Genomic DNA, 16,820 nt, shown 5'->3' with positions numbered 1-16,820 from the left:
CACATGTGCTCGCTCTCTTTTTCTTTCCACAGCGAGGGATATCCAGGCATGGGAGTATGTGCCATTAGGTCCATTTCTTGGGAAGAATTTCGGGACCACCATCTCACCTTGGGTTGTTCCTATGGAGGCTCTGATGCCTTTTGTCGAGACGAACACAGTGCAGGTCAGTGGGATTGAGCTAAACATACACCTTTTATTCTTAATATGCTTTTAGTTTTTATATATTTGGTTTGAAAACCATTGATTGAATAGCAGTGTGGCTGATATATGGCATACAGCTGGCTCAAAATGATCTACACTGTGTGGACAAAAGTATTGAGACATCCTACTTTTTCAGCAATGTGTGGTTATTCCCAAAATTGTTACCACAAAGTTTGAGACGCACAATTGTGTAGGAAGTCTTTGTATGCAGTAGCATTAACTTTCCCTCTTTAAACAAGAAGACTTAAACCTGTTCCAGCATGACAATGCTCATATGCACATGAAGATATGTTTTTATGTGGTTTGGAGTGGCCTGCTATAGAGCTCTGACCTCAACTGAACTCCTTTGGGATGAATTGGAATGCTGAATGCATCCCAGGTCTCCTCACTCTACATCAGTACCTGACTTTACAAACGTTCTTGTGGCTGACAGTACAAATCTCCACAAGCAAATGCTGAAAACTAATGGAACACCTTTCCCAGAACAGTAGAGGTTATTATAACAGAAATTCGGGACTAAATGTGGAACAGAATGTTGAAAAAAGAATCTGAATCTTGTGGTCCGGTGAACAAACATTTTCCATATAGATTTATAGTAAATAAAATAATAAAAAATAATAATTGTCATAGTAATCGATTATCAAAATAATCCCTTTTCAAATATATACCACCTGCCTAATATTGTGTTAGTGCCCGTTTTCCTGCTAAGACGGTCCTGACCCATCAAACATTAACAGCATTAACTTCTTCAGCAATTTGAGCTTCTCTGTTGGATCAGACCACACAGGCCAGCCTTCGCTCCCCACGCTCATTAATGAACCTTGGCCACCCATGACCCTGTCGCCAGTTCACCACTGTTTCTTCCTTAGACTACTGTTGATATGCACTGATATGCACTCAAATCCTTACGCTGCCCATCTTTTCTGCTTCTAACACATCAACTTTGAAGACAAAATGTTCACTTGATGCCTAATATATCCCACCCTCTATTATTCACTTTACTAGTCATAATGTTATAATGTTACGCCTGGTCGGTCTCTCTGAAAGAGAGATCTTGATTTGAATCAATCGTTTTTTTACTATTAAATATAGCAAATTTTATAAAGTAATCACGAATTTAGATTTGAACAAGCTGATGTTCTTTCTTTTTTTAAGCCTCGCCTTGTATTAAAACATCTTTGATGCTGTAACTGTAACTACATTATAGATTGTTTTGGTATCTGACTGTAGTACATACTCTTATTTTAGGACCCTGAGCCACTACCATACCTTCGCCACCGGGACCCGTTCACATTTAACATCAAACTCTTTGTCTCAGTTAAAGGTGGGCAATAAAAAATTGTTTAGCACAATAAACCAGTCAAGCAAAATAAAATTGGTGAGGCAAATTTCACTGTCTTGTTTTACTACCTATCAGGTGAAGGCATGAGTAGGCGACCACCATCTGCAAGTCTAACTTTAAGGTAAGACCCTGATTTGTATTGCAAACTTATTGTACCAATTGGAATTCTTTATCTGGTGTCAGATCTCCACAGAATGTAGTTTTCACACCTCCATCAGAATGATACAACCTCTAATCTACATGCAGTGGGACTTACAATTCTGGGACCACCAATGAAAATGCATCTATTCTAATTTACTTCAACAGTTTTGATTACAAATGATTCTACTAACAACTTCAGTGAAAAGTAAAATATCTTTGAAGAATTTCTTCGTATTTGCATTGTCCTCTTTTTTGCACATTTGAGAATGTGGAATTGAGCTGGCATGGACTCCTCAATCAAATCAACCAAAGTGTCCTTTAAACACACTTCAGTTGGTCATGTGGAAAATCTGACATTATGTCCAAGCAGTTAATATAGCCAGTATAACAAATGTGTTAATATTTAAACAGGGACTAAAAAATAATGCAGTCTCATTGATAATTCATATTCCGGACATAAAACATTGGGTTTCTTCGTTTTGAATTGCTCACAGTTCTAAATCCCAGATTTTAGTGTGACTTTTTGCACTGAGATTTAATGGAATCAAAAGTAAGCTACACCATCCAGAGAAATTGCCAACGGCAAATTATTATACTTTAATAAGTAAGATTTGACCTCCAGCACATAGCAAGGTTGACTTAAGATTGTGTAGCGCATAAGTGAAGATAGCTACTTAAATAGACACAGGCACAGGTGATCCTGATTGCCCTGAATATAATTAAGATGGTGCTATTTGGCCTTCTTTGGTGGCAGGAGCCAAGCCTGACAATGTTTTCAGTTAGTGGTGACGGTACAAGCAAGAGCTAGTGGTCCTTTATAAGTGTTTAACAGCCTTCCAAGGTAGCGGGGAATGGGGAGTTAAGGTATCCTTTTTACTTAACAAGGATTTAACACAAACTAGGGAGACTCATGGCAGCTTCTGGAGAAATTTATCCAAATTAATTTCACCATTGCTTCCTTTTCATTTTGGAGGCCAGGAACTGAAATGCAATGATACTATAATCTTTGAGTCTCTAGCAGAGACTATACTGTATGGCAGTCCTGACAGGCCACAGGCTCAGTGTGTTGCTTTACTGACCAGGAAGGTTCTGGTGAGGCATCCCTTAATTTTCAGTAGGCTGTCAGTTCTATGGTCTCCTCATTAATCCTAAAGCTCCCTCTACACTAATCCGATTAAATTTGAAATGTCCACACTACTGTTTTCAATAGTTTTCCAAAGGTTGCTTATCCAAACCATAAGCCTCTTTGACTTTCCGCCCTGCATTTTATAAAACACCGTCACTGTGTAGACATGGCCGGAGTTTTTTCCCCTCTAGAATCTGCAGATCTTTCCACCTCCCAAAAACTTCCAGCATGTGTACAGGCTTAGAAGAAATACATCTAGGCATAAATGTGTGTGAATGGTGCCCTGCAATGAACTACTGTCCCATCCATCTCCAAAATACCACTGCCCTCCTGCAGTTAAGCTGAAAAAAAGATCGCAAGGGACAGGTTCAATTAAGGGCCGGAGACCTTGTGTCAGTACCTTCAGTCCTGGTGATTAACAAAGAGACTGCTCTTGAGCTGGGACAGTGAGTACATTAAAGGATACAGAATGCTTGAGGTATCAGGTTTAGTCCTGATAGGCACGAGAGATTATGCAGTAGATCAGTGGTCTATTGTTTATGTTCTATTGAAAGCTTTTGCTTAAAAAAAATGACAATGAATGTGATATAATTTGCCACCTGATAGAGTTAAATGGACTAAAACACAATTTCATTATTATACCTTAAACAAAACATATTTTTAAGGGGTATAGTTTTGTGAAAATGCCTACTTTCCAAGTACCTTCTTCACGCCACTGCTCCTGCACTCATCTCTCTACTGACAAGAAAGAGATGAAGAAAGAGAGAGAGAGTGGTGGAAACACACTTGCCCCAAACATACTTTGATTCTTCCATAATATCCACTCATAGCACAATATGTCCAGCATGCATCATTCCATTCTGATCCCAACAAATAATTTCACAAACACATTTTTGTGTAGTGTTTTGTCTGATTTAGAACATTGTGCCTCATTTGCCAATCTCTAGCATTGTTTTTGAAAAAATCTGTGCTTTGTATATACTTTGGATTTAACTTCGGATAGTAAAATACACCCTCAAAGCCAGAAGTAAAGCCTGTAATATCCACTAGGTTTGTTATACATGACCAGACTCCAGTATATGATGATACACTGTAATAGCGTGTAGGTTCTGTCAAGTTTGCTGTCTATAAAAGGTAATATATGTAATTTAAACTCAAGAAGGCCATACCGTAAATTTCATCTTGGTTATTACTTGAGCCTTTTTGCTGAAGTAACAGTGTGTGTTACAATTCAGTCTGACCTTGGAGTCTGCGCTATAAGCTGTTATCTGGTATCGGGTGTTATCTGTTTTCTGTTGCGACAGCCATCTTATTCTAGAACTCTGTACCAGACTTAATTTAATGTACTAGAGGATAGAGTGAAATTAAGTTTTGTGTCCATTAGCTTCTGTTATTTAGCAATAAAACAGTGAGACTGCCACCAGAGATGTTGTCCAGGCAAAAGGCTGCCAAGTGAAATGTAGTGTACTTACCAAACCAGGGTACATGTACAAACCCGATTCCAAAAAAGTTGGGACGCTGTACAAATTGTGAATAAAAAAGGAATGCAATAATTTACAAATCTCATAAACTTATATTTAATTTACAATAGAATGTAGATAACATATCAAATGTTGAAAGTGAGACATTTTGAAATGTCATGCCAAATATTGGCTCATTTTGGATTTCATGAGAGCTACACATTCCAAAAAAGTTGGGACAGCTAGCAATAAGAGGCCGGAAAAGTTAACTGTACATATAAGGAACAGCCGGAGGAGCGATTTGCAACTCATTAGGTCAATTGGCAACATGATCATGAAATTAAAAATCAACTTATTTTCCGCTTAAAATTATAGATTTTCTCGGTTTAAACAATAGATATGTCATCTATGTTGTATTCTGAATAAAATATTGAAATTTAAAACTTCCACATCAGTACATTCCTTTTTTATTCACAATTTGTTCAGTGTCCCAACTTTTTTGAAATCGGGTTTGTAGTATACTTTCTAGTAGTAGAGGTAGTTGGAAAGTAGGCATTTTCACAAAATGAAACTGCCTTTGTGTTTTGTTCAAGGTGGTAGCTTAGTGGTTAATACATTGGACTTTGGCTCTGAATGTCATGAGTTCAAATCCCAGCCACACCAAGCTTCTACTTCTGGGCCCTTGAGCAAGGCCCTTAATCCCATAGCTGCTCAGTTGTGGATCTGTGGACACTTTCAAACAATATTGCCCACAATTTGTGGCGCCAGGGTGCAGTTATTTGAAGGGACGCATTTTAAAGAGGTATAAATGAAAAAGGTGTAAATGTCAAGGTTATCGTTATTAGGCGTAATTAATTAATAAAAGCTGTTAATAGTGTGTGTGTAAGTAAGCGGCAACATTGTCTTTTGATACATAATGTCTAAGTATGTCTCTTGCTACACACTGAAATGTGTGTACTTTATCTTCACACAAGGTGTACTTACTTTTGCATTTTATAAGACGCCGAATTGGGATAAAGCAGTGGTCTTCTTGCGCAGGCCTGAACGAAGGAGGCGTAGCCGTTGTGCCTGTCAGTCACAGGAAGAATTTTCTCTATGCTAATTTAGTATTGAACCATGCTGTACATTGTAATGCGGCTCAAACGTAATAATGTTCAGTTGCATATTAGTGTACATGTGTAAATAACACATAAAAGTTTGTTATTCTTTGCAATTCACTGAAACAATTAACTTCAACATCGAATGTGGCCCGTAAGTGTGAACCACAATAACAAACAACAACAAAAATATACAACCAAAAATGTATCAAAATTTGCTAGAAAATAAAAAGGCATTTCCTTCACATACTTGTTTCTGATTTCATTCATTGCATCTAAGATTTACAAACTCTGTAAAATAGCAGAAAATGGAGCTAAAGGATGGATATATGAGTGCTGAATGAATCTTTCAATGCTTCCATCTATGCTTATTTTTTATCACGCTCGTTCATCCGATGTTATTTGAGATATGCTAATATTCACGGCACTAATAGGAGTTGGAGAGCACTGCAAACTCACCTAAAGGTTATCCAGCAGATTAATTATGTGAAATAACTAAAGAACTAAAGTTTAGTCAGGAAACATAAACTTGTCCTCTTTCAAGTAAACTCTCCATAGTCATCTTTGCTATGCTACCAAATAAAAAAAATAAAAAAACTTTTTTTTTGTTATATTCATTGTCACAGTGATAATAATCATTTTAAGTTTGAAAAGAAAGTATTGTGTAAACATATGCGTTGTTTATCTTCTCAGTACATGTACTGGACCATGAAGCAGCAGTTAGCGCATCACACAGTGAACGGCTGTAACGTCAGGCCAGGGGACCTGCTGGCATCAGGCACCATCAGTGGACCGGTCTGTGTGTGTGTGTGTGTGTGTGTGTGTGTGTGTGTGTGTGTGTGTGTGTGTGTGACATTTGATATTATTTTTAATCATTAAGAGAGTATTTAACATCATTAAAAGCGTAAGGAGTTAAACACGTGCAGAACGACAATAAAACACTAACATAGAGCTGTTGCCCAGCTAGCTAATTAACGCACAGTGGCATATTAGAGAATATTATATTTGAATCCTAAACTACAGGGGCAGAATTTTGTGAAAATCTGACCATAAGATTTATATATGGTTTTTGAACATTCCACATTTTGTCCCTATTTCAATAGGGTTAAGGTCAGTGCTTTATTGCAGGCCACTTAGGATCTTCCACTTTAATCCATGTAAACAAGATTGGGTCTCCTAGTTCAAGAGAAGGGAAAATTTAATGCTACCACATCCAAAGACATTTTGGACAATTGTGTGCTTCTAACTTTGCGGTAATATTTTGGTAAAGAAGCACATATGGCTTGGAAAGTCAGATGCCTCAATACTTTTGTCCATACAATGTATATAGGACGCCATAATGATACATTTATGGCATTTAGCAGACGTCCTTGTCGAAGAGTACAAAAGTGCTTTGAGTATCTATCAATGAATAAATCTACACTGGTAAGCTAGATTACAAACTTAACATAAATCAGCCTACAACTCTACTGAAGATACACAAACCCGGCATGCTAATATTAGCTAGCATGATTCTTTTTAATTACTTAATAAGCATAGATTTTTAAACTGAATGTTCTCTGGGCTGTACCATTTTTTTGGTTACAATTTAGAAAAGAACCACATAAGTCAGGTGTCCCAATAAGTTTGTCCATATAGAGTATGTGCTGTATTTATGCCTGTTGTAAATAATTCAGTCATTAGTAAAGCAGAAATGAGGGCATCAAATCAATGTTTAGATCAGGAGAGTGTATTTGCAATGTCTTAAAGCACATTAGGGAAAAATTGTGGGCTAAACAATCTCATCTATGAATTTGGCCTACCTGACTAGATTTGTTGTGTTTCAAGGATCCGGAAAGTTTCGGCTCGTTGTTGGAGCTCTCATGGAGAGGATCAAAGCTCATTGAGCTTGGTGGAGGAGAGACGAGGACGTTCCTTAAGGATGGAGACGAGGTCACCCTCACAGGTATGAATGAAGAGTGTGTGTTCGGGGTGGTTTTTTTTATCTCTATAGTTGCATAATAAATAACAATGTGTAGTCTACCAAAAGTATGTGGACACCTGCGCATCAGCCCAATCCTGTTCTGGAACGATTCATTATCTGCACTAACTCTCTATCTTTCTCACTGTTTTTTTTTCTCCTCCCTAGGTTACTGTGAGGGTCGGGGATACCGCGTTGGTTTCGGATCGTGCCAGGGGAAGGTCATTCCTGCGCTACAGCAGTGATGTTCCCCATTATTACTCCTTTCCATCCCTAAAACCAGCTGGGCTTATCATGCACCAAATGATGCCTTATCAGTCACGTTTAATTATTCATGACCTTTTCCCTGACAGCTAATGGAGTACATGCAAGCTGTTTTGATTCGCTCATTGGAGTTTCACTTAGACAAAGCTTATCTCTGGGCAGAAATGATTATGATAGATTGTGTGCGACAGCCAAGGAAATTGAACGGAGATTGGACAAAACGCATTGACTTTTGTGTTTAATAATATGAGAGTGTCCAGAAACATTCCATTGGCTTTTTTTTTATATATCCAAAAGTGTAAGCAGTATATGATATTATTGTTCAATGTATTTTTGTTTCTAATAGGAAGGGGCTCGACGATCACTGACAAGTTATTGATAAGCATGATTTTTATTCATATTTAATAATGCAACATTGAACTGTAAAGCAAAAAGAAGCATAGGTCAGCTCTCATAATAGCTCAACGCAATTCTACAGGAAGTACCAGATAGTTATATTCGCTGAAAGCCACAATTCTGTGTACAAATACGGCAGCTTGTTCTAGAAGCTAAACGTCTGAGTCTGTCACCTCTCTTTAGTTTCATCACATAACAATAACGACCCAGATAATAGCCACGTAAACTGGCACGGTGGTTGCAATTTATGTCTCTAAGACATAAACAAGCTCAGTTGCTAATTGGGAAGATGTCAACACGGCTTTATTTTAATTATCATCCGCTTCCTTCCACCTTCCACAGAGTATAATCTGTGATTTAAATCGACCTGTGTTATAAAACAGCAATACGTCTTGGTGATTGTTCATTTCATCTCCACCCCCTTACCCATTGATTTGCGGATTCGGTTCAAGCTCTCTTCACGCAAATTTACCGTGATTAATCGTCCAGCTGGCAAAGAAATTTTACCAGCTTCATCAGCTCAGCCTGATGTTTTTGGAAATTGTTCAGGCATTTTTTTTCCCAGCATGGCAGTAATGGATGACTGATTAAACATTCCAACTTCCACCTTGTGTAGTTTGCATGTGCTAACCAGTCCTTTCCTTTTCTGCCTTTAGAAAAAGCTTGATTAGGTAAAACTCCTGAGCTTTTCCAAAAAAATAGCCTCTGCTGCATAAATCCTTTAAACATTCAATTTCGCAAAGGCTTCTCAACATGAAGCCTAATTACCAAAGGCAGTGTTATGTTTATTTCTGTTACCCACAAATTGGTAATTAAAGTTACTGATGTCTGTTAACTCCGCATGCGCGTGTTTAATCCATCAGCACGTGCGGCGTAAAAGAGCTGTGTCATTTGATTAATTACTCTGCCTCCACTCTAAATTCACCTGCTGTGGTTTAATGACTCGTAATGATCTAGCAATTGCTATTTCATCTCCAAACTGGGCTGCATTTAAACACACAATCATCTCGTTCCTCTCATTACAGCATCTATTACTGTAATTTACTTTCTGTTTTTACTACCCAGAGACCATTCAGGTTAAAAATCTATCTTTAGAAAGGAATTAAAAGAGAGTGGTGCTGGCTAGTATTAGTTGGGTTTGTGTATCATTATAATGGCCTATATACACTATACAGACAAATGTATTGGGACACCAGTTCATGACTATTGTAATGCATTACTAGGTGTTTGTCCTGCATCATGAATAAACAAACTTAGTCTGGAATGCAGCAGCCAGATTTCTCACAAGGTCAAGAAAATATGATCATATAACCCCAATCTTATCATCCCTACACTGGCTACCTGTTAAGTTTCGAATCGACTACAAACTACTGCTACTTACCTACAAAACACAAAATGGTTTGGCTCCCATTTATCTTTCTAGTCTTTTAACACGCTACAATCCATCACGCTCCTTGAGATCTCAAAACTCTGGACATCTAGTAGTTCCTAGAATAGCAAAGTCCACTAAAGGTGGTAGAGCAATTTTACATTTAGCTCCTAAACTTTGGAATAAAACATTAACTGTTAAATTCTGTAAAGATGCTTTGAGACAATGTCTGTTGTGAAAAGTGTTATAGAAATAAACTTGACTTGAGGACTTGATAGGTGGTTCTTCTCCAAACTGTTACCACACAAGTTGGAGGCATGTAATTGTTTAAGATGATTTTTGGATGAGGTACCATTCAGTTCTTTCTTTACTTGTATAAAAGACTTATGACAATGGTCTTGTGCACAATGTGGGCTCCATGAAGAGAGGGTTGACATGGGTTGCAGTGGAAGATCTTGCGTGGCCTGCTAAAGAGCTCTGACCTAAACCCTATTGAAAGCTTTTGGAATGAATTAGAGTGCTAACTGTGCCCCAGAACTCCTCACCCTACATCGGTAGCTGAATTTTACTTTTGTGGCTGAATGAGCACAAATCTCTACCAGCCAAAACACAGTGGAGCATCGTCCAAGTAAAGTGGAGGTTATTATAACAGAAATATGGGGACCGATCGTGGAATGGGATGATCCTATTGTCATGTGTCCACAAGCATTTGTCCATATAGTGTCTTTGATGATACGGTCCAACTTGGCAACAACAGAAATCAGACAGCTCAATTAATATCAAATCATATTTGATATTTTAAAAGAAAAAACACAAATTTTATTTGTGTAGCGCTTTAAACAACAGATATTGTCCCGAAGAAGCTTGATAGAAATAAACAGATTACAAATATATATTTGAAATTCATAAATTCTCAAGTTGATCCCTAATGAGCAAGCCAGTGGTGGGCAAGGGAAAACTTCCTGAGATGGTATAAGGAAGAAATTTCAAGATGAATCACACTCACAAGGAACCCTACCTCACCTGAGTGATACTGAATGTCCATTCATTATAGTTTTTTCACTGTTGAGATTATCAATTGTTCACTGATGGATGATTGAATGCAAAACTGTTCATGGCAACTGAGCCATTGTAGCAAAATGTTTATATTAAATACAGTCCAGAACTGAAAACTAGAATGTAATCTGTCCCAGTTTGGTGATCCTGTGCCCATGATTGCCTCAGATTCTTGTACTTGTCTGATGGGTGAAACCTGATTTGCTGAGATGCTTTTCAAACCCCCATGGTTGTAAGTGATTATATTAAGTACTATATCCTTCTGGGCAACACAAAGGTGTTTCTACCAACAAACCTGTCAGTCAGTGATTGTTTTTTGTTTTATGCACCATTCTGTGTACACTCTAGAGACTGTTTGTTAAAATCCCAGGAGATCAGCTGTTTCTGAAATACTCAGACCAGCCCATCTGGTACCAAGAACCATGCCACAGATAAAGTTACAGAGATTACACATTTGCTCCATTCTGATGTTTGATATAAACATTGCCTAAAGCTTTTGACCTGTAGTTGCTTGTTACATGAAGTAAATAAAGGCATATATAAACATACACCCATATACACCGATATATAACCTGGGTAGTTAAATCTGGTATTTTATTAAGTCTAAAAGTGATTCCTGCTGTGCAAATATTGAAAGATGAAACATCCAGTGACTTAAACTGAGCTTTTTCAAATGTATGCATTGTTTTGAATACAACCATTTTGGTTATAGCTCTCATTTAAAGCCTTGCCATGGTGTAATAAACCTGGCAAAAAAATGCTGATGTTTTTTGTTACATTTTCTTTACTATTAATTTATTCATCTGAAAAAGAAAAACGCTTAATAGGAGTTTGACTTCCTTTTTTTGTTTCACCTCTGAGTTAAACAAGTAAAGGTTATTGCTTGAAAAGCTGCGTACATTTATATCGTATAGTTGTGTGTCATTACTGACTCTGAGGTCTCGGTAGGGGCTCGGCCTTTAATCTGGGCAGCAGATGGTGCTGAACTTGAGTTAGTGTAGATCTAATGTCATGCAGGGGCAATCTGCTTGTGGTTGTGCTCTCTCTCTCGTTCTCTCCTTCCCTCTCTCCCTCCCTCTTTCAAATTTCAAGAGCCAGCACATGTGGAGAGCTCACAGTTGATTTAACCTTAAACTCGCACAAGAAAGAAAGGCATAGAGAAGATATAATACAACCAGTAAACGAATGTACATACAGTATACACAATGTTGTGCATTCCTGCCACAAAATTCTGTCCACAGCAGTGCATTTCGGACAAGAGTATGATGGTACTGTGCTACCATAACATTTATTTCAATGTGTCGACTGGTCAAAGGGCAGAAGGTGCAATTTTTAAGTGCTAAGAAATTTCACTGAATGTAACTTTGAACATAGTGACAGGCAAAGGTAATTGTCATCCATTCGTCTATTCACCTCCAGTGACCTCCTCAGTCAATGGCGTCTTCAATCGCAATTACGGCTGCAAATCTTCTGGGATCTATCTCTGTCAGCTTTGCACATCTGGATCCTGTTATTTTTGTCCATGCTTCTTGTGCAAGCTCTGCCAGTTTGGAAAGAGAGGGTTGTGAAACACCATTCAGCCGAAAGGTATTTTTTTTTATCTCTTACACATAATCATACATTCCGGTGCTCATGTTAGTTCTCACTCTCCAGTGTCTTGTATTGTTTTAAAGACTTACAATCACAATCTTGATATCACCCGTTACTCTTAAGGTTTCTTCTTCATAACATCTAAGAGAGTTTTTCCTTGCCACAGTCGCCATGGCTGCTCATCAGGGATAAACACGCATTGCTCACCTTAAACTCTAAAATTTTGTAAAGCTTCTTTGAGACAATGTCCGTTGTGAAAAGCGCTATAGAAATAAATTTGACTTTTTAATTAATATGACATTGACTTCGACACTGTTGAAAAATCAAAGAATAATTCAATAGTCAGTTTTGTAAATATTCTTTCTTGAAGCATGCCATTAATTTTAGGTCTGATAGTATATTATAGTATACTGTTCATGTTATTTCTTTCACACAAACTGTTATTTTTTTAACCATGTTAAAGGTTAAATGTGTGTTTCTAGACTTCTGAAGTTTATTGTTATGATAGTGGTAGTAGTAGTATTTCTTTAATACCATGTTGGTGCAAAAAAATGCTGGCACAATAATTCAAATGCCTGCATTTGCTTCACTATAAAAAATGACACCAAAAGCCTTCTGTCTTGTTTAGAGTTATTGATTGAAAACCATGTGTGCGCTGTAGAGCTCACACCGTGCAACACTGAAATCCTATGATTTATGTGGCACAGATGACATATTTCATTCGTTTTATTTCAAGGGGCATGAAAGAGATCCATAGATGTACACAGCCTTGAGCATGCATGAGGAACTGCTGATGCAGGCGTATGGCTTATTGTACATGGAAGTTAGTAAAGAATCTATTGTTTTTAATATACGCAGATCGACAGGCAAATTAATGGTTGGAAAAAGGAACCCAAAATGTGTTGGCATATAGTATAGTTAATTAATTGGAAGGACTGTAAAGTCTATAGCATGTGATTTACATAATTTTGAACTTCTACATTTTTTTTTGTGAGTCCTGTGGATTGTGAGTGGCATCATCTTGGATGCCACCACAATCATTTTTCCTTTTTTTTTCTCTCTCAAATTGTCACCCGTCTGTACTTCTTCATATGAGATAAGATATAATGATATAATTTTCAAAAAGCAAGACTTTCTTGCATAAGTCTGACCAAAAATTCCAATTATTCAAATTATTTACTGCTATTGATTTGAATACCGCACCCCTGAAATAATTATAATTCTCCATTACAGCACCAAACAAGCATTATTTTTTTATTTTGTCCTGGTGCGCACTACAGCTACAACTGCTTAGTCATTTTTAACTCTGAAGAGACTAAATAAAAATGTACATTTGATGATTGAGACGGTTGTTGTTGTTTTTTTTTTTAAATGACAGAGTAAGACAGAGTGCAAAACGGAATATGTTTTCCAAAATGCCTCTTAAACACAATTTATAGTCTAAACAAATCATCTTGCCAGAAAATGGCATGCCACTGAAATGAATTTAACAGAGGCCCTCTTAACTTGATTAACTGCTGGACTGAATAGGACACAAGTTCACTCACTGATAACGAATCAGCTGGCAAAAATGAAATTGTGTACCTGTGGCTGTGTGTATCTAATAACACAATACTAAAAGAATTTTGGATTCATTTTATCAGCAGAGTTGAAGCCTTGAGTAATATTGCTACATCAGCAAAGGTAGTACAGGAGTGTAATGGGATTTTTAATGAAAGACAAAAAGATGAAGGTCCACCAATTTGAAAGGTAGTAGGGTTTCGGTAAAGGGGAAAAAAAAAATCTAAAGTGGGAATAGTTCAGCAGTTTTACACATTGTAAGTTATTGTTTTGACATGGAGACCCTCCAAGTATCATGGGTTTTCTGTGTATATATCTGCTTTATATTTTTGTCTGAAAGAATGACATTAACTGCTGTTTAACACTGCAGCGGCAATATTAGGTGTTTATTATATTACAGGATTATAGGAACAATTATATTACAAATGTGGTCTAACTGCACAATATTGCACTGAGGAAACATAAAAAACAGATTTAGTATATGAATGATAACATACGTTTTAATCAATCAAATATACTTCTTTGCATGTTGATGCATGTGATATTTTGTTTTGTGTACACTGGTGTGAAAGTGTTTGCCTTCTTCCTGATTTCTTATTTTTCTGCATGTTTGTCACACTTTAATGTTTCAGATAATCAAACTAATTTAAATATTAGTAAAAGATAACACAAGAGAACATGCAGTTTTTAAATGAAAGCTTTTATTATTGAGGGAAAACTAAATCCAAAACGACATGGCCCTGTGTGAAAGTTTTTGCCCCCTAAACTAAATAACTGGTTGGGCCACCCTTAGCAACAACAACTGCAATTTTGCGATAACTTGCAATAAGTCTGTTACAGCGCTGTGGAGGAATGTTGGTCTCATCTCTGCAGAATTGTTGTAATTCAGCCACATTAGAGGATTTTCGAGCAGGAACTGCCTTTTTAAGGTCATGCCACAGCATCTCAACAGGATTCAGTTCAGAACTTTGACAATGCTACTCCAAATTCTTAATTTTTTTTTTTTCCAGCCATTCTGAGGTGGACTTGCTGGAGTGTTTTGGATCATTGTCCTGCTGCAGAACTCTCTAAATACAGAAATATAGAGGCCATAATATTAAATGCAAACCACTTATCAGCAGTAAGAATCAGAGGCCAGGCTAGATGTAGTATTATAGTTTGAGCTTGCATGATTGTTCCTGGCGAGGTCACTAATATTTATTGATGATTTGAGTCATGAATGCATGATTGCAGAAAAAATATTTTTCTACAGAAGCATTCAGTCTGCTAATTTACAGATAAATACTGTGCATTCAATCTAATTGAGAGGAACTTCATCCTGCAGGAAGACAATAAGCCAAAACACACTAGCAATAACAAAAGATTTCATTGGTGGAAAAAGTAGAAGGTTTTAGACTGAACAAGAAAATCACCAGGCCAAGATACAACATATCCTCATGTCATATCCTGAAGATAGGACTAAATGGAGAAACTTAACAAAAAATATTAAAATTCAAATTTATTAAAATTCAAATAAGATTTTTTATTTGTCACCTACACATTCTTACAGACATGTAGTGAAATGCTTTTTAACACTGTACAACCTGTAAACATGAAAATTAGAAATAAAATGTAAGGATACAAATAAAGTAAATAAATAAAATAAGTATAAAGAATAAATATTAAGTTTAATATAACTAAAAAGTATTGTTTTTGTCCTCAATTTCTCTCAAAAATTGTTTACTAATCTGTCTAAAGCTGTGTTAGTGAGCACTTCTCCTTTGCTGAGAGAATCCATCCACCTCACAGGTGTGGCAGATCAAAATGCTGATTAGACAGCATGATCATTGCACAGGTGTGCATTAGGCTGGCCACAATAAAAGGCCACTCTAAAAATGTGCAGTTTTATCACACAGCACAATGCCACAGATGTCGCAAGTTTTAAATGAGTGTGCGATTGGCATGCTGACTGCGGGAATGTCCACCAGAGATGTTGCCTGTGCATTTAATGTTCATTTCTCTACCATAAGCCGTCTCCAAAGGCGTTTCAGAGAATTTGGCAGTACATCCAACCGGCCTCACAACCGCAGACCACGTGTAACCACACCAGCCCAGGACCTCCACATCCAGCATCTTTGAGTTTAGCTCATGAAAAATACAGGCAAAATATTTATATTTTTGTTTAGTGTGTGTGTGTGTGTGTGTGTGTGTGTGTGTGTGTGTGTGTGTATGTACATATATATATATATATATATATATATATATATATATATATATATATATATATATATATATATATATATATGAATAGCCAGAAAGGGTGTTGCAGTGTTGGAAAAGATGTGCAACAAGCGATATTAATTCTATTTTCTTTCCAAGGTTGTTGAAAGCTTTGAAAAAATAAAATTTTCCCACCAACATCATTCAACATTATATTAAACCGTATTTTTCGGACTATAAGCCGCTACTTTTTTCCCACCTTTTGAACCCCGCTGCTTAAACAACGAAACAGCAAATTTATGAATTTTTCCTGGGTTTTTCCCAGTTTCACAAACTTTAAGCCAAAAAACTGAACCCCATAACATTAGACCAATTAAATTTCAGAACGGAAACGAAAAAACGCACCTCACCTGTGTTCTGAGCTGCACGGCATCGGGAGAAAAAACTTCCATTGGGTGATTTTTAAACGCACGACGATGCCAGAAGATAAACTCCCGAGATAAATAGTTGTGAAAGGAAGGAGGAAGACAGTGAACAATTACTTTCTGGGTAGGCTACTAGTTAGATACAAGCTGTTGTAGCGCATTGAGTCTGGGTGAAGGGATAGCGCGCTAACTCCAGTTGCAACAGAAACCATATAAGCACAGACAGGTTTCCAAAACTCGTGCTTTTTTATTTTTCTTGGCAACAGCATTAAGGGTTAGTCAAAAAATAAGCATCAGAAAATAATAGGGACATAATCCTCAGTCTTACACACACGCAGTAATAGCGTAAGAATGCAGTGGCATGCTATTCCCAAAATACCGCTATGCTCCTAAAAGAAGCGCAACATATTTCACCCGTTACACCGTGTGTAACGTGTCTTTGGTTAAAGCCTGTGTAAAGTACATTAGTGTAGACACCTGCGGCTTATTTATGTTAGAAATAAAAATATTTGTAAAATTCAAAATAAGTGCGGCTTATATATGGGTGCGCTTTATAGTCCGGAAATTACAGTAAATGTTAAATTATAGATTCAGGATTTTATTAAAGGATGTTAGTAAACCTGATCGGCTGCTT

General features: G+C 37.1%; 1 protein-coding gene across 1 annotated transcript in view; it reads left to right on the top strand.

Moving 5' to 3' along the window:
* Positions 1 to 8,822, top strand: part of fah (fumarylacetoacetate hydrolase (fumarylacetoacetase)) — a 28,191-nt gene extending 19,369 nt beyond the window's left edge. The window contains 7 exon segments of the mRNA XM_046857632.1: positions 33 to 163; positions 1,450 to 1,525; positions 1,619 to 1,630; positions 1,633 to 1,664; positions 6,061 to 6,162; positions 7,195 to 7,312; positions 7,496 to 8,822. Coding sequence (XP_046713588.1) covers positions 33 to 163; positions 1,450 to 1,525; positions 1,619 to 1,630; positions 1,633 to 1,664; positions 6,061 to 6,162; positions 7,195 to 7,312; positions 7,496 to 7,572 — 548 coding nt within the window. The 3' untranslated portion in view covers positions 7,573 to 8,822.
* The last annotated feature ends 7,998 nt before the right edge of the window (positions 8,823 to 16,820 follow it).

Source organism: Silurus meridionalis, chromosome 9, assembly GCF_014805685.1.
Source record: "Silurus meridionalis isolate SWU-2019-XX chromosome 9, ASM1480568v1, whole genome shotgun sequence".
NCBI classification, from domain to species: Eukaryota; Metazoa; Chordata; class Actinopteri; order Siluriformes; family Siluridae; genus Silurus; species Silurus meridionalis.
The sequence above is the reverse complement of the archived record's forward strand: the minus strand, read 5'-3'. Positions and strand labels throughout refer to the sequence as shown.